At 40.6% G+C, this 25,670-nt stretch overlaps 1 protein-coding gene across 13 annotated transcripts in view; it reads right to left on the bottom strand.

The window, feature by feature from the left end:
* Positions 1–11,303: 11,303 nt before the first annotated feature.
* Positions 11,304–25,670, bottom strand: part of MBNL1 (muscleblind like splicing regulator 1) — a 180,117-nt gene continuing 165,750 nt past the window's right edge. For 12 of the 13 annotated variants that reach the window (XM_044433044.1, XM_044433043.1, XM_044433040.1 and 9 more), the window contains 2 exons: positions 19,740–19,814; positions 11,304–14,895 (listed from right to left, as the gene is read on the bottom strand). In XM_044433044.1, coding sequence (XP_044288979.1) covers positions 19,758–19,814 — 57 coding nt within the window. In that variant the 3' untranslated portion in view covers positions 11,304–14,895; positions 19,740–19,757. Of the gene's footprint in view, positions 14,896–19,737; positions 19,815–25,670 lie in introns of those variants that run through there. The other variant, XM_044433039.1, reaches the window with a different exon arrangement.

The following is a 25,670-nucleotide window of genomic DNA, read 5'->3' as shown; positions in this document are numbered from 1 at the left end:
TGTGTCTGTACTTGAGCAATACTTGTACGTTGAGTTTGTGCAAGCCAGGATCTCTGTTTCTCCTCCATTTTCCCTACAAATTTAAGCTGCCCATCCCTGAGAGAAGCTACTGAGAGAGCCAGTATGGTGTAGTGGTTAAGAGCATGGGACTGGGACTCAGATGATCTGGGTTCTAGTCCCTGTTCGGCCATGGAGCCAACTGGGTGACTTTGGGCCAGTCACAGACTCTCAGCCCAACCTACCTCACAGGGTTGTTGTTGTGGGGACAAGATGGAGGAGGAGTTGTAAGCTGCCTTGTAAGCTGCCTTGAGCCCTTTGTAGGAAAAAGGCAGGATATAAATTGAAAAAGCCGCCCCGAGGCTTCGGCGAATGGGGCGGCATAAAAATGTTTTAATAAATAAATAAATAAATAAATAAATAAACAAACAAAATAAATAAATAAAAAAATAAATACTTCTGAGGGTCGCAGGAACTCCAGCACAGAATGGAATGTGAATGAAAGGGTTCAAGAGGGAGGAGACAGAAACCAAAATTGGATGCCTTGACTTGTTCAAGTGCGAAGCCATTTCTGCTGAGGCTGGAAAACTGAATTGCATTTTGGAGAGCTTCTTGGGGATCACATTTCAATGGCAAGTGGAGCCAGTGGTCCAAAAATACAAATAAACCCAGCGTATAAGTTTCTTACTGTCATCTGCTGGCTGGCTGGCCCTTCCTTCCTTCCTTCCTTCCTTCCTTCCTTCCTTCCTTCCTTCCTCTCTTTTGAGACTGGGCATGCTTCAGACTGAAGCGACAGTTGCTCCTATTCCTTGATGCCTTCAGTGTGATTTTGGAGCCACATGGGGTCCACATGGGGTCTAGAGGCTCTCCGGGAAAAATGTGGGTGTGCCATAAATTGCAACTTCACTCTGTAGCGTGTCCGACAGCTTCTAGTGACCACCTTGGTAGGTCTTCCAGGCTGTGCGGTTTCAGATCTTCACCGGTGGTCTGACCCAGTAGCATTCCCCTGCTCCCCCCGCCACACACACCTCTCTGCATCTATTTCTACCCTGCCTTTCATTCCACTGAATAAGAAGCAGAGGGCAAAACAACTGGAGCCAATTAAGATAAAGCCTTAGTGGGGGAGCCAACACTCAAGCAAGCAAGGTGAGGTCCTTGTTAGAAGAAAAATAGGATTAATTAAAAGGCTGTCAAGGAAGAGGCCATGCCAGGAACTGATTGGGCTGGCAACTGCCTTTAGAAGCCCATGCCTTGAGAAGACATAAAACATTTTTCTGTGTTACTTTTCTTAATATCCCCTGAGAAAAATGCCCTGAGTTCGAAATGCACGTGGACTTGCTATTTTCTATTATAGGAATCTGGACTACCCACTCACCTTTTAAAGAAAACATAACTATATCTGGGAATGTGGCCTTACCCTATTGGTTTATTCAGTCAGAGATAAAAAGAGAAGCGTGGGTGAGGATTTCATTAGATTATTAGTTTCTAGGTGACTCCTAACCCACAAAAGAATCCACACAAGAAGCACAAAGTGTTTAAAGTGACACTTTAAAAGCAGAAACCAGTGGCAGACAACTATACTGTGTAGGGGTGTCCATGTGTCCTACTTAGTTGTCTTTTGATAGGGCTTCCTGCCCGCTGCTTGAGGACAGTCTAGTGTCTTTTCCAAGCCTACTGTAAATAAAGAGAAGCAATGGCGGGGGAGGTTGATGGGGCTTCACTGCTGCCACACCTGGACAAAAGGCAGAGTGGGCAGCCCGGACACCTGGGCACCATCTCCCCCACTGTGGTGGGATGCTTGCAATTCAAATTAAATTAAATTATAGTAAATGTGTCAACATTTTCATTATTATGAACCCATGCGCATCTTATGTAAATATGTCCTTTTCGGTCCTTTTTTGTGATGCATTTCCTCTTTCTGGACAATGTGCGAGTGGCCACACTAATACAGAATTATCACTCTGGCTTAATAGCATGAACTCCTGAAGCCCGTCAACCGTCTAGAATTTCCGCAGACTTTTCCCCCTTGACTAGAGACAGTTTCTTTCCTTATGTTCAATTTTACCATCCTCAGAAAACACATTCCTAAAATCACACTGTATCCCAATACTGACATCTGCTGGAGCATCTTGTTTCATCAGGCTGCAGTTTAGAGAGGACATTCAGTAGGAGCAGAAAATAATTACACTTTAGAGGATATTTTTTCAAGGGAGCAACATCCCTGAGTCTAAGAACATAAAAAGAGCCCGTTAGGCCAGTGTTCTGTTCATGCTATGGCTAACCATCTGCACACAGGAAATCCGCAGGTGAGACATCAGTAGGACGCCACCTTCTTGCCCACTTTTCCCAACAAATGGTGCACGTAAGCATACTGCCTCTGGTGCTGGAGGTGGCAAATAGCCTTCGGGACTAGTAGGTGTGGATGGCCTCCTTCATTGATTTATGCAATCCCCTTTAAAGCCACCCAAATTGGTGGGCATCACTGTATCTTGTCAAACTGAATTCCACTTCTTGTGGAAGTGACTATGCACTATGTAAAGTGCCGTATTTGTTTGTGTATATTCTGTCCAATGGCCGACACCTTCTGGGTAGCTTACAACAACTCTTTTGCTACCTTTACCTGTCCGGAATCTCCCACCAGTCCACTACCTGGAATGATCCTGGGTTCTAGTATTATGTGAGAAGGAGAAAAATGTCTCCTCGTCCACTTTCTATGCACCATGCATAGTTCTGTACAGTGCTGTCCTGTCTCACCGACTTGCCTTATTTCTAAGATCAACAATCTCAGTTATTGTAACCCTTCTGCAAAGGGGAATGTCTCCAACTTTGATCATTAGCCTTAAACCCTAACCCTAACCCAAACCCAAACCCTTTTCTTCAATATATCTAACTCTACAATAAACCACGTCTACCACATCATGTCCATGTTTTTACTGACTCTCTCAAAGAACACTGAAAGGTTACGGGGATAGGAATTTCCTTTGTGGGGGCTATGTTGATTCTTCTTCAGCAGAGTTTGTCTTTGTATATGCTTGCTAACTCTATCTTTAACAACACTTTTAACCAGTTTATCCAGAACAAACCTGCCTGCATAGCTATTCATCAGGATAGCATGTTAAGTCACCTTTAATAAGCTGGAAAGGTGTGGGCCTGTGGGCAGATGGGTGACCACATGTGGAAGTGGAGCAGGGTGTTGGACTCAATGGCCATGTCCACCTCCCATCCCATCCCATCCCATCCCATCCCATCCCATCCCATCCCCCTTAGTAGCCTGTAATTTCCCAGATCCAAACTCACAATAACTCACAAGCTTATGCAATATGTACATATGTATTTTGTTGTTAGTCGTGAAGTCGTGTCCGACCCATTGTGACCCCATGGACAACATTCCTCCAGGCCTTCCTGTCCTCCAACATCCCCCGGAGTCCACCTAAGCTCACACCAACTGCTTCAGTGACTCCATCTAGCCACCTCATCCTCTGCTGTCCCCTTCTTCTTTTGCCATCTATTGTTCCCAGCATTAGGCTCTTCTCCAGGGAGTCCTTCCTTCTCATTAGGTGAAAGAAGAAACTCTCCACCTAATGAGAGTTTCATCTTCAGGATCTGGCCTTCAAAAGAGCAGTCAGGGTTGATTTCCTCTAGCACTGACCAGTTTGATCGCCTTGCGGTCCAAGGGACTTCGCCAGCACCACAATTCTAAGGTCTCAATCCTTTGGCGCTCAGCCTTCCTTATGGTCCAGTTTTCACAGCCACACATTGCAACTGGGAAAACCATAGCCTCTACTATGTGCACTATTGTTGGCAGGGTGATGTCTCTGCTTTTTAGTATGCTGTCTAGATTCGCCATAGCTTTCCTCCCCAGGAGCAAGTGTCTTTTAATTTCTTGGCTGCAGTCCCCGTCTGCAGTGATCTTGGAGCCCAGGAAAATAAAATCTGTCGCTACCTCCATTTCTTCCCCATCAATTTGCCAGAAAGTGAGAGGACCAGATGCCATGATCTTAGTTTTCTTAATGTTGAGTTTCAAGCCAACTTCTGCACTCTCCTCCTTCGCCCGTGTCAAGAGGCTCTTTAGTTCCTCTTCACTTTCTGCCATGAGAGTGGTATCATCTGCATATCTGAGGTTGTTGATATTTCTCCCAGAAATCTTAATTCCAACTAGTGATTCATCTAGCCCACCTTTCTCATGATGTGCTCTGCATATAAGTTAAATAGGCAGGGTGACAGTATATAGCCTTGCTGAACCCCTTTCTCAATTTTGAACCAATTAGTGGTTCCGTGTCCAGTTCTAACTGTTGCTTCTTGACCCACATATAGATTTCTCAAGAGACAAATAAGATGGTCTGGTACTCCCGTCTCTTTCAGAACTTGCCACAATTTGATGTGATCCACACAATCAAAGGCTTTAGCATAGTCAATGAAGCAGAAGTAGATGTTTTTCTGGAACTCCCTAGCTTTCTCCATGATCCAGTATGTTTATGTATATATATGCCAAATAAATTAATGCTGTTATGGTAATTAAATAAACAAACCATTAAAAGCACACTTGACTATTTTGTTCAAAATTAGTCTGATCTTTTACTTACAAGTGGTGTTTTAGCTTCATAACAAAACAAAAGCCATCTCCCTCTCCCATGTGTGTGCCTATGGCACATACCCTCAGACAGGTTGGACAGTTTAGAGCTCCAGTTCTAAATCCATGGAGCAAAGGGCAAGATTACTTGTTTGCTACACATGACAAGTGCTTTTTCCATTACAGTGCCTGCTGTTTCATGTTGTGCTGACCCAGTTGGAAAGTTCATATCACAGATCAAACTAGAGAAGAAAAAACAGCTTAGCTGAAAGCAGTTTTGCTGTAATCCCCATCCATACTGCTGCTTTGATTCTTTATTTCCCAAGTGATTAGAACAGAATAGAAGGGGCATCTCAGTTGGAATTCTTCATTTCTATTTTTTAAGATATTTTTTCTCCGTCCTTTGTTATCTGGACATCTCACCTCTCTTGTCTCTACATAGCAGGATGGACAACACAGCTTCCCATCCTGTCTGCAGCACTGAATTTTAGCATCGCAGTATCAGGAAAACATACATGGGCTGTGAATGAATTTTGGTGGCCAGCCAGAGGCTCAGAAAGGACACATTTACCCTCTCTAGAATGCCTTAGAGTTTGCATGGAAATTTCCTTCCACTGTGGGATTATTTTGCTGATAGAAGGTGGTGGCCACAGGTTCTCAGAGTTGCTTGCCCTGGATTTATAGAGGCCTACATGGTCAAGAGTCAGATAGAAAAGTCCTGGGGTAGGACTCGGATTTTTGTTGTGTATGCTGTGCTCTAATGGCATCGTGTATTGCTTGCTTATTTTAACAGTCTTTCCCAAGCTGGTGGCACTCAGAGGTCTTGGACTGTCGCTCTCTCCTTTCCCATTCAGCATGGCCATGTTCGAATGCAGCCCTGTGCTCAGTGGACGGTATTCCCTGGAGTGTCTGCAGTTGTGGCCCCAGGCTCCATTTCTATTAATGGTGTTAAAGGAAGAATTCCTATGAGTGCCTAGAGCTGCGAGTTGCCAAGCAAGCACATTGACCACTTTTACTGTTTGGAGGATTGCTTCACTGGTTGTAAACCGCCTTATTATTTTTATAGATAAATGCTAGGAAGTACTAAGTGCTAGGAATCAGCCAAATTTAGTACTCCATCAATACGCAGTCAGGATGGGAGCAATTATTATTATTATTTACTTAGATGAAGTTGTAGCCTGGTATTGACACTAAGAAGTAAAGATCAGCACAGGCTACTGCTTCCATCGCGTCTTGTCATGCCTGGTGCAGCATAGCAGCATGTCTTGCTATGGTGTACAAACATGAGAGAAAGGGGGGCTGAGGGCGTGCAATTTTAGCCAGCAGTGAGCTAGCCACACTATCTGAAATGTCTCTGTCTGATGAGGGATGCCTCTAATGATGCCATTGCAACCGGGCAAGCAGAGCATAATAGATGTGTCCTCATGTACATGTGTATGTCCATTCTGAAGAAAGCTAGAGCTGAGATGGGCACATGCAGAGCTTTCACTGAGGGCCAGGGAAGCATATTTGGGATTTTGAGTACGGGGGGAAGAGGCTGCCATGGCAGGGCTTGCCTGATCAGTAAATTGCTACAGCAGTTGGCATGGCAAGTCATAAAATAGCTCTTTCCCAGAAGGCAAACCAGTGAGGCTGAAAGGAGGATGATTTGCTCAAGAACCTCAGCAGAGATCAGATCTGAATTTCAAACTTCAGAATCACTTTTCTGAACCCCAAATCTCCATTTTTCTGCTCCAGCATCCATTTAACAGTAGGTAAATTGAGGAAACTCAGGAACATGAAAATGAATTCAAGGCAAGGGTGGAGTATGAATCCCAAATGTCAAATCACATATTTGCTTCTACGAAGCACAATGGAGTATCCATTTCACAGAAGGCAAACTAGGGTCCATTCTAGTGATGCTCAGAGAAAGAAATATGCACAAGCAAAGGGGAAATACCAACCCCTTATCCAAAAGTGATGCTTTAGGCACATCACATAGCTGGTTCAAACACATGTAAAGCAGGAACCAAAGTGTCTGCCATTTTTACTTCTTAAGAATGCCTACAGAACTCACATGGAAATAAAATTGGTACTGGAGACTTTGTTTTGCATCATGTGAAACTCCCAATATTATAGCAACAGCAGCAATGAATATGACATTTTTTAAAATGGTTCAAGAAACCCTGGTGAGCACCGTGGATATCTAAGTGAAAGAGTCCCCAGTAGGAATCCTGTGGTACACCACTAACTATGCATTTTGTGGACCAGAAGTGGCTGAAATAAGCAGGCTAACACATGAAAAGTATGCGGAGTATTGGCTCCTCTCTATTTGGCTCTAGTAAGGGCCCATCTAGGGTCTGTGTCCAGTTCTGGGCACCACACTTCAAGAAAGGTGCTGATAAATTGGAAAAAAATCAGAGAAGTGCAACAAAGATGATCAGAGGACTGAAAACAAGGCTCTGTGAAGTTAAATGTAAAGAACTGGGCATGCTTAGCCACAAGAAGAGAAAACTGAGGGGAGATGAGATGTGATAGCATTTTTGAATCATTGAAAGACTGTGACATACAGGAGAGCCAGGATCTCTTCCCAGTTATTCCAGAATGCAGGACACAGAATAAGGGGTCAAGTTATAGGAAGCCAGGTTCTGGATGGACATCAGGAAGATCTTCCTGTTAGAGCAGTATAACCAATTGCCTAGGGAGGTTGTGGGCTCTCCCATACTGGTGGCATTCAAGCAGCAGTTGGATAGCCATCTGTCAGGGATGCTTTAACCTGGAGTCCTGCATTGAGCAGGGGGTTGGATTTGATGGCCATCATGGGCCCTTCCAATTCTACTTTTCTATGGATCTACGATTCTATTATTAATCTTTTAATATTAGGGTGTATGGTTTCTCTTCTGTGATCAGGAAAGGCTTTGTTCTTTCTGCATTCATGCCATAGCCCTGAAAAGAAAGCACAAAGGAAAGAAAGACAGGCCCCAGGTGTAAAATTATCTTCTGCCTGGCACTTGGGAACCAAAACAATATGCTTAGGATAAGGCTGTCCCCCAGCTGCCTGGCTCAAACACTAAGTGAGGCTAAAACCTATTATATACTGTGGTTTCAAGAGAGAAGGCGAGAAAACACAGATCTTATCCCTTTCTTCAGAAACCTCCTGCCTTCATATAGAGCAACCAAGTGCTCCCCAAGCCAGAGTTCTTTAAGTGCTATTATATAGAATGGGTGGTTGCGGGGAGGTTTTAAGAGGTTGAGATGATAATTTACAACACCAAAATAGTTTTTCCCATCCCCACATCTGAAAAATCTCTCTCTGCTCCTTTTGCAGGCTGGTCATAGCTGTGAACAGGAGTACTCTTCTGTGGTAAGGGATATACTGCAGTATTTTGTTACAGGCCCTCACTGTTATGTATGTCCCTTACCCACCAACGCATGCACGCATGCATGCAAGCTTTCGTGCATGCATTTGGGTCCCACTTCAGAGAGCATCTTGTGCTCTTTGATTACAAGGAAACAATGGCTTATTATTGATTCATTGAGGGCCAAAACATGCAATACTTTAAATGTGTATTTAGCAGCAAAGGTCCCCAATTTAGATGTTACAGCTGTCCTACCTCTCACACTCAGTCATGATCCAGATTGGCTCCATGTGCCAGATCTAGAATTGCTGCAAATGGGAGGGAAAGGCACAGTTGCTAAGCATACAGTTAAAATCATGTCTGCTTTGGTGCAGGATGGCTGGCTGTCCACAAAAGCGTTGTATTAACAATCCTTCTCTCACCGCTAGTCAGTCCCAGGCTACTGTTCCCATCCCGTTTATGGCCCTGCACCCAGGCAGGCCATATTCAGCAGGAACATGCAGGGAGCTAAAAGTGGAAATCAGTGAAAAAAAGGAAAAGGATGCAAGCAAACCAGATACGCCACCCCTACATGTTGTAGCCATGGTGATGCAGCAGCATGTGCTTCCCTCCTCGCTTCTTCATTTCAGACAACAGCAGCTTTGTTTTCCATGCCACCCTGCTGTGGGTGGAGTGCAGAATGCCCACAAACCCGCAGTATCCTCCAAATTACCCAAATAAGCAGGTCAGAAGATGGGGTTGAAACTCCCTGGAATTCACTGTTGTCACAGCCAGAGCAAGGACCGCAGCTCAGTGGTGCAGCAGGTGCTTTGCATGCAGAGAGGTCCATCTCCAGCATCTGCCCGTCAAGCTGGCGAGGATCCTTGTCTGAAATGCTGGAGAATTGCTGTTATCAGTGTGTGCAGTGGTCTGAACAAGTACAAGACAGGTTTCTGCATTCCTATGAAAGTCTGATTTGTCACAAATGAGTCAACAGCCAGTGTATCAGTTAAGCTAACTGTATTGCCCGGCTGATTAGAAGCAATGAAGTCCTCTTTGCTGTCCATGTGTTGTGCAGCTGGAGGGTTTTACAAACCTGGGTGCTGTTGGAGGGCAGCTTAGGTAGGGAGGCAGCTGCAGCCAGCAGAACTGAATACCATTTGGAATCAGTCTCCAAGCAATAGTAACCTCTTGCCCTTGACTTAAAGCAGCTGAAAATGATGTGAAGAAACTATTACTGTAACACTCCACTTGTTCGAAATTCTGCACACACACTGAAGACTGCATATGCATAGGAAACATCTTAGGGATGTTTCCAAGCAAGTTCCTATGTTAAGGCAAGTGTACCTAATTTCTCTCTTTTGAATCACTATGGAAACTCAGGTTACATTTTCAAATTTGTACTTTTCCAAATTTTGCAATTTCCCCAGTCAGAAGTCCATACAAAAATGTGTATTTTAGATGACACGTATTTTATATGTATTATATTAAATATGTATTCCATTAAACAGATATGGAATTGGGCAAAATGCATATAAAATGCATGTATTAGAAGAAATGTGCAAAAATGTCTATTAATTTTCATGCAGACTTTTAAAATAGATCCTCAAAATCTGGTAAACAAAAACTGAAGACCTTCTTAAAAACAATATAAATATATGTATTTATGCACATTAGATAGGGTTCTCCACTATTTGAAGTAAGTAGGCACAGTAGGAATTTTTAAAGAATGGGTATACTCCCAAATGGCTGCCAGGAGACACTTACCCACTTGTATCATTTCTGAAAATGCAAATCAGTTGGACTAAATAAAAAATAACCTTCCAAGAACCTAAGCTAGAAATGGAATCTGAGCTCCAAAATGCAAAAGATGGCACTGGCAAATGACACTGGATGGGCAGGAAGCCTAGCAGATACCAAGAGTGGTGTCTACAGGTCCATGGTCCGCAGGGGCCATGCTGAAAAGCTTGGTACTAGTATAAAAACAACAAACCTCATGTTTCTACATAAGTTTATGATGGCTTGGAAGTGATACCATGTATCATGGGCATTTAAAGAGAAGCATCCTAGTCCTTTTAGTGAACTTGCATGAAATTGGCTTTGCATTTACTGTCTTGGTTATATTTAATGTCCTGGCAAATTACTATTTGTGATTACTTAAACCAAGAGTAAGTACTCTGGAACTCTAAAGATGTTTTGGATGACTGCTCTCATAAGCTCGTCAGTATGACCAATCTATGTGACATATTAGGGAGGTCTACAGAAGGAAGGGGGAATTACAACAAAAAACACGTGCTTTTCAACAATGAAGGGACACCAGCTGGCCAAGAATCATGTGGTCCAAAAGCAGACATAGGTCTCCATGCCCTGGGTATAAGTAATTCAAAGCATGAAGCTGGATAACTATGGAATTATGTCATTGGCAAAGGAAGGTACAGATACCTGTCATTAGGACTAAATACAAGTATCATAGCTTTGTGGTATCCAGTTTCAATATTTATGGACCTTGACCTCAACCCTGAACTATAGTGTTGAGCAGAGCTTCTACATCAGGTCACTGGATCTTAGCTCCAGTTCATACATTTGGTGGTGCAATACCAATTTTGTATGGTTGTGAATCAACCACGTATTTTCCTATCAACTGGTTGCTCCATAGAAATGGATTCAGAGTTAGATAGTAGTGGCAGGACTAGAACTAAGTAGAGCAAGTTATCTGCATTATTGAGAGGACAGAGATGAACTCAATCCTTCACCATGTCCTAGTGAATTATGAACCAGGGAGAATTATGTATTATGTAGAACTCTGTTGTGAGCAGGTCTCTACCTCTGTCTTTCCCCCTCCAGTAGATTCAGATGAGACTTTAGAAGCACAGTTGTATTACTAATACTTACAGAACAGTATAAATCAGAGTAGTGTTCTTGAGATACAAAAGCAGCATCTGCCTATGGGAAGAGCCAAAGCCACTGAAACTTCCCCTCCTTTTCTCCCTTTCAGAAAAGCTTCTCACTCCACCTTCTGCTGCTTGGAGGCCAGACAGCAAGAACATGGAACAGTTACTCACCAGTCTGCTTATTTTGCCTGCTGTTCCCTGATTGGGTCAACCTCCCCACTGAGCTCTGAAATGTCTCCCTCCTTTACCACACTGGGATGGTTCACATGCTCTGCCTGAAAATCTTAGGTAACCTCCTGAAACTACCAAGTCATCTTTCCACCTTTGCCCTTCAGCCTCTTCAGAATTGGATAACTCTAACGGAGGTGACTCTAACATGTGATATCCGGTCTCTCTCTCTCTCTATGATCATTATGAATCAGACTGGACTCAATGGAGATTATACCAACTTGAAACCCATTTCCTTTTTTAATGACAAGCAAGTCCATTCCCCCTGCCCCCCAAATGTGGAAACATAAAAGATGGTAATTGAGAAAGAGAAGTTTTATTAGGGCAATTTAATTTTATTTTTTTTTCCATACAGCTAGGTCAACTATAGCAATAATAATAAAATAAGCATTAAAAACAAATTGCAGCCCAGGACAGAGTACATAATTTGGAGCAACTACTAAGCAAATTTAAGTCTGAGATTACATAAGAGTAAAAACCAAGCACATCTGTCCTTTCAGCAGATGAAAGTTGCAGGGTTGCAAGGAAGTGCAACATCATTAATTCATCAGTGTGAATTATCAGATAGAATATATCCAATTGACTTTTTTTCCACTTTGGCTTCATATATTACACGGTTTCTCAAGTGCTTTAGATTAAAAATGGTAAATTTGATAGGGTATTTTTTTTCACCTGCTAAAAGAACAGGATCACTACAGCAATAAAAATAATTACATAACAACTACAGCTATGATGTTTTGTTTTGGTTTGCCTGTTGACAATTTTTTGTGTGCATGTGAAAGTCAATATTGGCTTCTGTGTGTGTGTTTGTGTGTGTGTGTGTTCGTGAATAATAAAACTACTGAAATTTGTCAGAAACTGTTTGAATATAATATATATCTTTTATATATATATATATTTTCTCTCTCTTTCTCTCTGAGACTTTAAACATGCAGTAGTTGTTTTGAATAGTGTGCGACATATTTGATCCATGATTTCCCTTTAATGGTTTGAAGTACCTGTTTTCTGAAATTTTATTTTTAAAAAAATATTTTTTATACTAATGATCTTCAGGCAGATTTGGACCAGTGCAGCTTTTGTTAGTTATGAGAACTGGTAAGGATGGCCAATCTTTCCAGCTGAAAGAATCCTGGCAAACTAGAAGCTGTTCACATAAAGCAAAGCAACTTTTCCAAGGGGATGGAGTGCTAACTCTGTGCCACTTTTTTGCAAGCAATTTTGTTCAGCCTGTCATTTTTATTAGCCTTAACAAAACTCCTTGTATTTATAGACATTTTTATTCAAAATAAGATCTTACTATTATACAGGTTTCTCTCTCTCTCTCTCTCTCTCTTTGACTATATACAGAAGTGCAAAAGGTCAACCTTTTCTCTATACTTTCCCACATGCTAAACTGCAGCATAATCAACCCTCAAGAGTTTGCACACGCACTCACACATATTATAATTCTTGTTATACGTAAACTTTTGAGTATTTGGATTATCAACAAAAAGTCCCTTGATCTATTGATTATGCAGCTTATTTATAACAAGGCCTGATATTCAGGGATTTCAAAAAATATTTAAACAATATTTTAACATTTGAAATGGATACAGTAGAAAATAAATTTTTATTCTAATATCTAGGAACTAGATTTTTCTTTTATAATTAATTACAAACAAAATAAATCATCAAAATATTACTCAGTTGTCTGCCAGGATCGTTGCAATAGCAACAACTTAACTTCTTACTTAGCAATGATTATATAAGATATCCATATAAAAGATCTTTGTTCTTTTAATGAAAACTAGACAAGAACTAACAATGACTGATATTCTTACATTGTAATATTAAATCAGTAAAATATAAATCATTTAGTTAACAATAATACGAATATTCATGACACTACATGTAAATTCAAAACTGTATATGCTATGAAGAAAAAAACTTTTAATTTTTTCATATTTTGAAAAATTCATCAGTAAAATCTAATAAAACAAAATTCTATAAACTTAAATGGCATTCATCTGGTAATAGAAAATGAAAATGATCTAATAAATGTAAGAAATGAAAATTACTATTTTAATGAGGAAGAAAAATAAGTAGTATTTGCTAATGTAAGTAAACTACAATAACATGTGAAGTCACCTATACTTTCTTAACACGATTGAAATTACATTGGTATGGGTTTTAACCCGTAATGTAATAATCTAAGGCTTTAATAGATGTACAGTACAATCAGTAAAATCAACACATCATTCTTTTTTTTTTTTTTTAACTAGAAAGCATCTCTCAAGAATAAAAACTTGCAAGTAAACTTGGAAGTATGGAAAGTTCTAGAAATGAACTCTCACCTCTCCCATGCCACACTATACTACCAGTGACCTGGCCCCCACCTCAGCAACTTGTAGCTTTGCTGAACAGAGCAAAATATATCCTTTACTAGCTGCAACATCCAAACCACAAAAAGGATTTCCTTTGGATGAATCCATTCTTAAAAACTTGAATGCACATCTATTTTATGTTTTTGTTTCATTTTTGTAAAGGCTTTCTAAGGCTATAAGCAGTTAAATCTGAACAGAAGAAGTCACATATAAAACTTACCCCAATATTTAACCCACCCAATGATGCCTATTTCTAATTAACATCTCCATTTCTGTCATTATTTTGGTTTTTATCATGCATCTGCATCTGATGTCAGTGCTTCTCCCATAATTAGAGTCACTATCTTTGACCTGTGTGACTTTGAAATGATACATTTGAACAAAAAGTAGAACCCATTTCCTCTGATGCGTTTAGAGTCTCTTGGACTTTTTTTTTTTTTTTTTGACAGAGGTTAAAAAAATGAAGCAAAAAATAAATTTCCCAAATTTTTTTAACAGTGTCTCAGAAATGGCTTTTCCCTTTAAAAAAAAGTATATTGTGTATTATAGAGCATAATTTGCATAACTATTACAACTTCAATGGATAATATTAATTTATATAGGTTTATATGTAGGAATAAACTGTATGTGTAGGGTTGTTTTTGTTTTTTTTTATATATTCTTGTGCTGTCTACTGTTAACTGTGGTGGCCATTTCTGAGACAGCTTTGGTTTAAAACGGAAGGGTGCCCTTTGACTGATTAGTGACTAGCAAAACAAGCAAAAAGTGTGGCTCTCAAAGTAACACTGAAGAAATAATACTCTACTTTGATTACAGTCTATGGCACTTCATGAGTATTTTTAACAACATGGTACTTAAAGCCATTGATGTGCTTTAAAAATATACACACTTGTGGTTTGTTGTTTTTGTTGTTTTGTTGTTTTTTGTTTTTAACTTGGCACATTCATCTCTGTCAGATACCTCTTTTACCACTTCTTACAATCTATTACATTTAAAAATATTACTTTTAAAACAAAAAAGGAAACAAAATTATACTGTGCATGCACGGTCTCTTCTATAATGGCAATTTTAAATACAAGGTGCACCTTTTGTTATTTGTAAACCTTGAAAGAAATAAACTTACTTTAAAAAATTATATCTTGGTCTACAGACGTACCAATACATAATAGATCTATGGCTACATCACAGTCTGTCTTTTCAAGATGAAGTATGTGTTTACTTAGGAAAAGAGTCTACCAATGCATACTTCAGCAGCGTATGCATTGGATACCTGTGTGCTAGAAAAGATAGACAGTGCTGTAGTCTTCAGACAATATGATCACCCCAGCACAAATATCTATTCAATGTACAAAGTATATAGGCAACAGTGTGCAGTGGATTTCCAAGTTGTCATTTCATCTTGTTAACATGCAATATGTGGATGTCTTACTGCTGAGGAAATTCAGGTGCTGTTACTTGACGGTATCTACATTATGGCTAATGACCTGTCCTGCTTCTTAACCACACTGTCCTCTTTTCTTTTGTATGACCTATCGAAAAGGGGAGAGAAAGGAAAATCTTAACTCTGGATTTACATATCAAAATGCTATTTTCTTACTTTTATATGCAAAGTGTGATTCAATTGTGATTCAATTAGTATGACATAACATACCCAGTAGAATGCAATAAAAGGCAATGTATCTAAGCAATAACCTATCGTTCAGTAAACATGACTGAAAAACCCATGTTGCATAGACACATGTCCAGGCATTGAAAAACAACAGGCGACAGGCGAGAAGAAAGTATGCTCCAGAAGTGCCGCTCTTCACCATTGCATTTGACACTCTGTAGTTATGGAGGCCAACTGTTGAAAGGAGAGAGGCGATGGTATACATGGGGACTCTCTGCTAGAACCAGAATATGGAAAACCCCCTGTGAGTATTCAAGGAAGCCTCCACTTTCAGAAGGGTTTTCTGGACATCAGAGGAATCCTCTTGGACCTACCCAGCCATCATGGAAGCTTCTGCAGTGGCTTCCTTTCTGATCATGGGATGGGGGGAATTCCACCCTTGGGAAAGGAAGAAATTGGATGTCTGTGGCTCCAATGGACCCGTTAGACCAAATCCACATCCTGGAGCATGTCTATATGCTTCCTTTCCAGATTATTTTTCCCTCCATTTTTCTTGGACTGATTTTTCCTCTTGTCAATAGAGCACAGGAAGGGACAAAGCTTCCAATATTAGAGGATCAGCTCAGAAATTACTCTCTAATATATGAGGCGAGGGGAGGGCAGGAGTTGCCACTTAGAGAACACCTTGTATTCAGCTGCTGGTACACAGGTACTTTGTACTTGGGTATTCTGAAATACTATGTCAGATAAGGACACATATATGTTTAAATCACTGATTATTTTAATATATTGAACAGTGTTTCCATATACTTAAAATGGAAATGAGACAATATATCCTTGTATCAATCCTACATAGCTGATGGGTGTTGCATGTACTGTTGCCATCAGGACTCAAGTACCAACCATAGTTTAAGCAGTAGTCCTTTGATGCAGAAATGGCAAAAAAAGTAATTGGGGGGGGGGGGCAAGTCAGATTAAGGTAAATTATGTAAAAAAAAAATCTAGGAAGGAAAAAGACTAGATTCTTTGGACTAGCTCAGATGGAAGAGAATTTACCATTGGAAAATTAATAATATTCTTGTTAAATAAAGACATGACATTGGGCAAAACCAATACTGAACAATCAATGACACATTTAAATTCAGTATGGATTTTTTTAAAAGTTCTCTTCTATGCAGACAGGTATAGTCAAGTGAAACCTTTCTTACAGAACAGAAGGTTAACTTATAAAGACCTTACATAAATAACAGGAACTATTCAACCTTAATTTATGCAGTTGGCTGAATTTATAGTCATTGTCTGATCTCCCCTCCACAAAAACACACATAATTTAACAGCAAGAGAGACTGGTAAATGGATAACTATCTATTCTCAGCTTTAAGGAAAATTAGTTCCTATGCTGAAAGAATGCTATCTTTTCTCTGGCTACTATAAACAATACTTTACACTATATCACAAAAGCTTTCAACTATGCCCACTTTTAAAATATGGGGAGTCCTTGTAGACTCTGCGAAAACCCACCTTGCTGACAGGTTTTCAAATGACCACAGACTTGTATTAGCACAAAGAAGTTCCGTGAGGTGATCCATTTTACATATGGTCACATGTAATGATTAGAATGGAGAGCTTTTCTAACTTCCAGAACTCAGTTGTTAACTCAGTTGATATTCATAGGAAAAATTTGTGGCAGCTTTCCCTGAAATGTACTTTAAAGTTAGCTGAAAACTGCAATCCCACATAGATGCTGAAAATGACCCTCATTGGCTAATGACATCATGACTTTGTTCTCCCAGCTATTGCTGAGAAAGTTTGCAACTATTCTATTGGATTTTCATTCTCTCCTTCACTTTTTAAAATAGATCTGTCACATGTCATGCATTTAAAGTGAGAAAGTTGAAGCCTTTAGATAAGATGAAGATAGGGGTTTTGTTTTTCCAACTCCTGTTACCAAAACTGGACTACACTGAGTCTATCTTAACCCTCTTGCTCTTATAGATTCATAGAATAGTCAGGTTGGAAGGGGCCAGGTAGGCCTTCGGGTCCAACCCCCCTGCTGGTGCAGATGCCAAGTCACATCAACCCACTCAGGTAACTGTCCAGTGTGGAAGAGCCAACAGACTCTCCTGGCAACTGGTTTCACTATCATATTGCTCTGACAATTAGGGCGTTTTTCCTGGTGAATCTGCTATGCTGCAGTCCAAGTTCATCTTCCCATGTTCTACACGCAGGGATGAGTGAGAAGTGGTGTTCTTTGTGACAGCCTTGGAAGTACTTGTAGAGTGCTATCATATCCTCTCATAGTCTTCTGTTCTCGAGGCTAAACATGCCCAGTGTGTCAGGCTTTCATCATAGGGCTTTGTTTCCAAATCATGGATCATGTTTGTTGCCCTCCTTTGAACCGTTTCTAGTTTTCCTGCATCTTTTTAAAACCTGGGTGGCCAGAACAGAACATAGTATTCCAGGGGAGATCTGACTAGTGGAGTATAGGGGCACTAATACCTGTCTTGTTCTGAAAGAGATGCTTCTGTTTATGCCTTTTTTGAGGCTGTATCACATTAAGTACTCGGAGGAGGGCTTTCTCTGCGGTGGCACCCAACCTATGGAATTCACTCCCCAAAGAGGTCCGCCTGGCACCGTCGTTACTGGTTTTTCGGCGCCAGGTAAAGACCTTTTTATTTAAACATCATTTTAATTGTTAAAACATATGATCTGGCCAGGGCAACTTCTTCTTCCTTCCTCTTTCTCCTCCTATATTTTTATTTACTTAATTTATACTGATAATTTTAATCTTATATTTGTAAATCAATATATTTTTGTATTTTTGTATTTAATGGTAATTTATTATGTGCTATTGTATTTCAATGTATTTTATCGTGTTGTAAGCCGCCCCGAGGTTTCGGCAAGGGGCGGCATAGAAATGTTATAATAATAATAATAATAATAATAATAATAATAATAATAATATTTAGCTTTTTGTCTATAGCAACTCGAAGCTCATTTTCTTTTCCAGTGCTGTTGAGCCAAGTATTCCCCATCTTATATTGATTCATTTGGGGTTCCCCCCCTCCAGGTGGAAAACTTTGCATTTGTCCCTGTTGAATTTCATCCTGTTGCTTTCTACCCAGTGTTCTAGCTTATCTACGGTCAGTGTTTTTCAACCACCAGGCTGTGGACCTGCACTAGTCCGTGGGGGGCTGCATCTTGCTCACCGTGGACCAGCATGGGGGCTGACTGTGCTCCACCACCTCTTCCTAGGTTGGCATTGCATTTCTGGGGGGGTGGTGTCAGTGCTGCCGGAAGGATGGGCAGGGAAAGAAGGGCTGGCTTGGTGTGAGCAGGCTGGGAGCCACACTGCACCAATTTCAGTATTTTGCTCTTTTGCTGGCATTTTTCCTTGCTGAATTTTCTTGCTGGTTGTTTTGGAGAATTTCATTTTTTTGGTGTTGTTTTTGAAAACAAATACAAAGAATACTGTATTATGTGTTGTTTCTGCCACAGCTATCCCAGAGGCGGTTTTCTTGTTTTTACCAGTCCCCAGCTGTGGAAAAGTTGAAAACCACCTATCCAGGTCACCTATCCAGGCATTTTGCAGATGAGATAGCTGAAACCTATATTAGATGGGTGGGTGTAAGGTGCACTGAAAACTTTGATCTCCTTGCTGGCTTCAGTGTTGACTGCTACCCCAATTCATTTCAAGGTGATTTCCCAGTTATAGGATAGTCCTTCACTGTTAACAGACTGTAAAGAACTGTCTCTGGGTGGCTGCATTAATTATTTTTGCTCCACTACTTTTTATATGTAAATTAATGTAACTGCAAGCCTGATATTTAGACTGTATAGCGAGCAGAAATCCCTATTGGCCCCTGCACAGCAACTGCATCATGTGCACCAGACAAGAAAGACCAGTGCAGTTTCAATAGGATCTTTCTATATAGCTGCCTTCTCCATATCTGGTTGACAGATTAGTAGGGCCATGGCACAGGATCCAGCTTAAAATTTATGGAATTTGGGATTTCTATTTGTTTTGGAACTAGTCCCTTCCAATGTCCCTTGGAACTAGTCAATGCAAGCAGTAGATTGTGTGATAAAGCTTGCCATAAGAACACACAAGGAGTCCCGTTGGATCAGGTTTGGGCCTGCTTGGAACTGTATGACTTTTCAGTTTAGACAAGGATAGGATTGTTCCCCTTAATGTCCATGAAAATGTTCAGTCCCCTTTTAAAGATGCATGTCTGAATTTTGGGGACATTACCACGTCTTGTGCCATTTCATAGTTGAATTGTTCAGGCAGCATGTCTTGTGTGGGGAAAAATATTTACACCAGGTTGCATAAAAATTGCCAGCACACAGAAAACTAGAGCTGAAATCCTATGCAGATTTACTTGGTTTCCCAGTAAAGCAAGTTGCATTTCCTTTTGAATAAAGACACAGGATTGTGCTGCATAATTCACGGAATAGAGCTTTAGTCTATCATTCTATCTGGCATTCTATGGTTTAGTGAAGTGATGGAGAAACGGTAGCTCTCCAGATCCTTTGAATTTCAATTCCTAGCATTCCTGACCATTTTTGACCTGTGGCTGGCAGAAACCTCTGGTTGATAAAGTGTGAAACACCTGGATAACTACTTTCTACTGCCCCTGGTTTACTGTTTCAGATTACATCTGAACCAGGGCATTAATTGGACTTATGCTACAAAGTGGACAGAATACAGATCTAGAAAAGCATTACCAAATTGTGACATAAACACACCCAAGAGGAACTTACTGTTTGATGATTACATGTCTACATCTGCGTAACATACTTGTGGCTAGTCAGATGTTCGGCAGATATTATTGGTATCTATTAAAATATAAAGAAATGTAAATTGTGAATAACATGTTCCACAACAAATCAACAAAATATCTCAGATAAAAGATGGTGGGCTATTGTATTGCAATTACATGTTAACAAAAATATAGGCTGTGATTTAAATGAAAACATTCAGTTAATTATTATCTCAACCATTACTGTTTAGAAAGGATAAATTAACAGTTAAAAGTTCATGCAGTGCAGTCATTTCAAAAGCCCTTTTTGTTGGCCTACACAACAGAATAATGATGCTTGAGATACTTCAGGTAACTAGCTTCCCCAAAATAATTAGTAAAACTTTGGCTTGCGCATTTTGCATTCTCAGCTTTAAGATGAGGCAGCTGTAACTGTGTTTTTAAATGGGCAATTCTCTAGTTAAGTATCTAAGGTGATACTGAAGCGAAAAGCATGTTAGAATGCATCACTAGGATGCTGGATGCAACATTTAGAACATTGTCCAGAGCTGCATTGGAGGGTCCTCAGGTATGAGACCAGGCATGCATCTCCACATTTTATCTGCATAGGAATGTCATCTAAAAAACTACCATGGCACCAATGAATTTGAAATATTGTTCAGTCTTTTCCTGAAGTGGTCCCAATGAGATTATAGGGATTATTCTGAATACATTCCTCGCTATCCACATTTGGACAGGGTGGTGGTGGTGGTGGTGGTGGAGGAGGAGGATTATCCAGCTGTTGCAATATGTGCCTCCCAAGATCCATGGAAGAGCTTGTTTTCCATCTTTTGCTCATGAAAATTGGTAAAGCCGAAAGCAGAGCTTTCTCTACTTTGGCATTTGCCCTTCCAAAGCAGATCCACTTGTTCTTCTCTGAAGTGGACCCAGTTCAGCAGCACAGCTTCTTTGGATTCACTATCTACTAATATTATTGCCTGGTGCTATTATTATTTTACTGCTATGGCTGATGTATTAGGTTATGTTCTGTTTGTTTGATGTCATTATTTTTATGAATTGTGTATAATTATAACTAATATTAGCTGCATCTTTCAGCCGGAAGTACCATTTATTTAAACATGACTCTCTTTATCTACCTACACAGAGTTCTTCAATAAATCTTTTAAATATTGTCAAATACACTGATGACAGTTATGTGGAGGCCATGAATGGTCTGGGCCTTCACAAGTTCTGAGTCTAGACAAGGTATTTGCCCTCAAAGTTCTAAAGTATTCGCCCTTAAAATGTTAAACTGGCAGGCCTTGTAACATCAACATCTGCTCCCATATTTCTGATTTTATATGCATCCCGTTGGCATCTATTAAATATGTCTATAATCAGAAAGACCAAAGGTACTGAAAAAAGGGTTGAGATTAGGCATAGTTGAATCAGTCAATTTTGGTTTATCTCAATGTCTCATTTTTGCACTCTTAAATTTTGTTCATCTCAAATTTTGGGACTTTCTCCAGTAAAGTTTGCTTTATCCATTTAAAAACAAAGCTTTACATGAAAATTCATAAACATTTTTCTAATATATCCATTGATTTATGCACTTGGGCTTAATACATGCAGTCTACAAACCCTTTTTCCAAAACAATGTACTCTGAACAGTTTTTTCCCTAATATACACATTTTTCCCAAGTGGAGAACTCCATTGCAAAATTCAGAGAAGCATGAATTTCAAAGGACAGCCGAGTGCCAATTTGCATAGCTGTATGAACAGAGGAACTTAAGCATGTTTGAATTGAGATGCAAACTGAACAAATTTCTGCTTTACCCCCAGCTAAGATATCTCTCTTAAGGTGCAATCCTGTGCGAGACAACTTCAATTCCCAGCAGGCTGAGCAGGCTGAGTTGCAGGGCTTTTTATTCCCTGACTTGCATAGGATTGCACCCTTAATCAAGCCACCATCAATGTCGAACTGACTGCTCCCCCCCTCCTGTAAACATTATACTTGGCTTTTAGGTGTCTTCTATACATTTCTACAGCATATTTTTCTTTGCACTGAAATGTGCCACAAGTGTAACAAAGCTTCTCATACCATTTTCTACTGCACCAGGAGAAGAAGTTGCACCCAGCTGTGTAGAAGCTTCAAGAGTAGTGCTGTCGAAACAGACCAAGGACCTTCAGCACCAGTCAGTGAAGACGATGGGGGCCAGATCATAGGAATGTTTGCATGCATGCACATTGCACTACATCATGTCAGCATTGCTTACATATTATATACATATATTGAGTATATATGTATATACTGAGGGTTGGCTGCAGGACTTGACTGGAGAGCATTATGAAGTTCCAGCATGAAATGGACAGATTGTACAACAAAAACAGAATTCCCAGAATCTGGCTGAGCAATACATGGGGGGGTACAGGGTCTTAAAAATACAGAAAAGTTGCAGAAACGTCTGTGAAAAGGAAAGAGGATTGGCCAGTATTTATTTTTTTTTTTAAAAATAATGATCGTCCAGGACAACTTAACTTTTAAGATGGCCGAACGGTCTGTTCTTTAACTGATTTGTGCTAACTCTGGCAGGAAATTTCTGATATACAATCCATCATTTCCTTTATTATTTTGAGTATTTGGATCACTGCAAAAGGTGGGGACAATCATGCACTCCATATATGGCAGCCTCATCTACTATATTATTTCCTCCTAGCACACAGAGAAAGTTCACATCTGAAGTGTCATTTCTTTTCTCAATGGCAGCATTGTTTAGAGCTACACTGAATGAGAAAATGTGACATTTTGGTCTAATTGTGTCATAGGAATCTTCACACAGCAGTGGAAATAGCACCTGCCAGGTCTAGGACATACACCCTCAGAGCTGCCCTGCAGTGCTGCCTATTTCATGGGTGTTGAGCCTTTTCCAGAGCGACAGACAAATCCTATTTCTTGCAGTGGGCAAGGCAAAAGGGAGCAGCATTCAAATACCAAATACCAGCATATTTTAGCTCAGTCCGATTCCTACCAGTAGCTAAGCCTCAGGAGAGATATTCCAACATTTCAGATTGGGGAAAACAATGTGCAAAACCACTAAAAGATCTGCAGTTAGTGGAATGGGGCGATAGTCTGCTGGGTACTCCAGTGGCTGGCCTGTGTTCCCAAATATATTAGATTTGATCCATAGGCCTGGGGTTCAACACCCCAGAACTTAGGGTTCCAGCATAAATGATAGACTATTTATGATAGCCAGACAAGATAAGGGAAAACTTAAGGATTATCTCTTTCCTTGCTTGCAGGTTCTTCCTTGCCAATTCCCTGCTAAGCTCTGAAAATGAAAGTGAGCCCTGATGAGGGAAAATCTGTACTGGGCTCCTCCCAGCACCAGCTTTTGGAGCTGGCTGCTAGAACTCTGCCTAACAGAAAGACTATTGTGGCTGGCTGTGGCCTCTGAAGCAGCAGTGGCAGAACGAGCTAAGCTCACTCCCTCCTCCCCCACCGATCCTTCCTTTGCGGTGCTGTACAATCGCCAAGAGAATGCCTAGCTTGGCCTAGGTTCTTGCATCATAAGAAGGCACCCAGTATCACTGTCGCAATGTTATTTCTTCTTGGCAGAAGATGCTTAGCTTCACTGGAATTAAGGATAAAAGTGCAGAGCTGCCTGCATAGCTATCCACTGAGCTAGTATGTCGAGTCACCTTTGGTAAGACGGCAAAGGCCGGCAGCTGCATGGGTGACCACATGGGAAAGTTGCGTAGGGGACTGGACTCAATGGCCTTATACGTTCCTTCCAGCTCTAATTCTATGCTGTGCGATTCCTTTTGCAGTACATGTCCAGGCACACTTACTCTGAAGTAAGCTCTACAGTATTTCATAGAGGTTACACTCAGGTAAGTGTTGCACTATTGCCTTTGTTTTCAATTCATGGTTTAATGATCTTAGCTTGACGTTTATAATTGATTGTGTTGATTCAGAGAGCTTTATTTTATATTGTTCCTTTTCTCTCCTCCTCCCCCTCTTGGTAATGCATGCATTTTTGTGTAAATTAATTTGGATTCCTCCAAACTGGCTGATGTTGATGTGAAACACTGAAAAATGATATGCGAATGACATATACTTCTGTTTACTCTTCAGAGACAGCCAACCAAAGAGATGTCACCTTCTGATGGAGGTAAAGGACAGTATTCCATTCCACATACAGAAGGTGACTGGATGGGCAGCTCAATCTTACTTCAGCACTGCCCAGCCATCACTTCTAAAGCTAAGGTTATCTTAGATGATGCAGGGAAGGCTACATGGTGCACACACCCTTGTCCTCTGACATCACTTCACTTTGCCTAATGGTAGGGCCAGTCTGGAACCTGATTCAGAATGCAAGAGGGGGTGCCTCATGGGCCCATCCTCACTTTTTGGAGCTTTTGTTGCGCTATAGCTTAAGGATGGCGAGGCTGTTTCGTATGCAGAAGATCCCTCTGACACCTCTTCATAGAGATGGGCCTGAACATTTACAGAAATGCTAAAAGGCACGATATAAACCTGTTCTCTGAAGAATAGAAGGATGATTAGCAAATCTTCTGCTGCCTTTTTTTTCTTTCCTATCACTCCTCCCATAAGGAAGGGGGTTTTTTTACCCTTCTGCAGTCCCAGGTATTTAGTAGTAACCAGCCCCAAACATAAGAGCAATCTCAGCGTGCTGGAAGATGAGGGATCATTCCAAATCCTTCAGGAATGCAGAAAGGAACTGTTATCTCTCGGGTAAGATAGCAGATCACTGTGACAGGACTGGATTGCACCATCACCAAGAGCACCTCCATGACTGTATTCGTGCAGTCCTTTTGCAATTATTTGGGGGAACAACATGGAAGTCGGCCCACAGTCAATTTGACCTTCTGGGTTTTTCCAGATGGCCATACCACCTTCCCCCGATTGTTGATTTCCCAGCTTTTGTACATTTTTCTCCTTTGCAAAAGGCTGAAAGGTCTTTCTTAAGACTTTGTCACTGGCAGTCAAAGCTTCAGATGAAACAGTGCTGGTATATTTAATGTTTTCGCTTTGTCCCCTTTTACTTTTGTTTACCCATTGTCCTCACCTAGAGTGCCTCTGAAATTGAATTTGGTTCTCAGGTAACACGTCTGGCAGTGAGGCATCAGCACAGCAGAAAAGCTAGAGCCATGTTAGAATTTCCCTGTACACCTACAATTCCCTGTCAATGAGAGGTGAAAACTGCCAGAAAATGAATATTTATATCCAAATACTCTAGTCTGAAAAAGCAACCCTTTAGTTCCTGATTGGCCAAGCAAGGCAGAAAGTAACAGGAAAATGAACACAGCTGCATCATCTTAACTTCATTCATAAGTATAGATTGAATGAATAAAAACTGGCAAAGCCAAAATGAGAAAGCAGAAATTGTGGAACAGCAGGCAGTGGCTGATAGGAACTATACCCATTGACAGGACATAAACCCTTCCTAGGTTGGATCAGAAGACATTTGGGCAAAAAGCTATGAGCTTGAAAGACCCTGAGTTAAAGGCATTTGTACAGTAAGAAAGGGCTTCCATATCTTTGTGGGTTGTTGAAGGTATTCCATTGGAACACAAGTTATGTGATAATCAGAAGTGAATGATCTTGGTGGGTGACAGGTTCTTTACCCTGTAGATGGATTAGGCCAGGAATATGCAACCTTTTTGTGTTGTGTTTGAATTTACAAGATACTCTCATAAAGGCTGTCATGAGGGATTTGCCCATTAATTAAATTGGTGCTGTGGTGGGAATAACCAACCTCAGTACACTTTTTCAGAAGGAAAACTGGTGAGATAAATAGAAAATTAACTTGCCCAAGAACTTAGCTACAAGGCAGAGTTAGGGTCTGAATTTTCAAACACACAACTCAAATCTTATGAACCCAAATAAAGATGGTGCTGAAGGCCAACACTTCACTTTGCAGTATGCCA

This window comes from Varanus komodoensis, unplaced genomic scaffold (assembly GCF_004798865.1).
Source record: "Varanus komodoensis strain SLA01 unplaced genomic scaffold, ASM479886v1 scaffold25, whole genome shotgun sequence".
Lineage (NCBI taxonomy): Eukaryota > Metazoa > Chordata > Lepidosauria > Squamata > Varanidae > Varanus > Varanus komodoensis.
The sequence above is the reverse complement of the archived record's forward strand: the minus strand, read 5'-3'. Positions and strand labels throughout refer to the sequence as shown.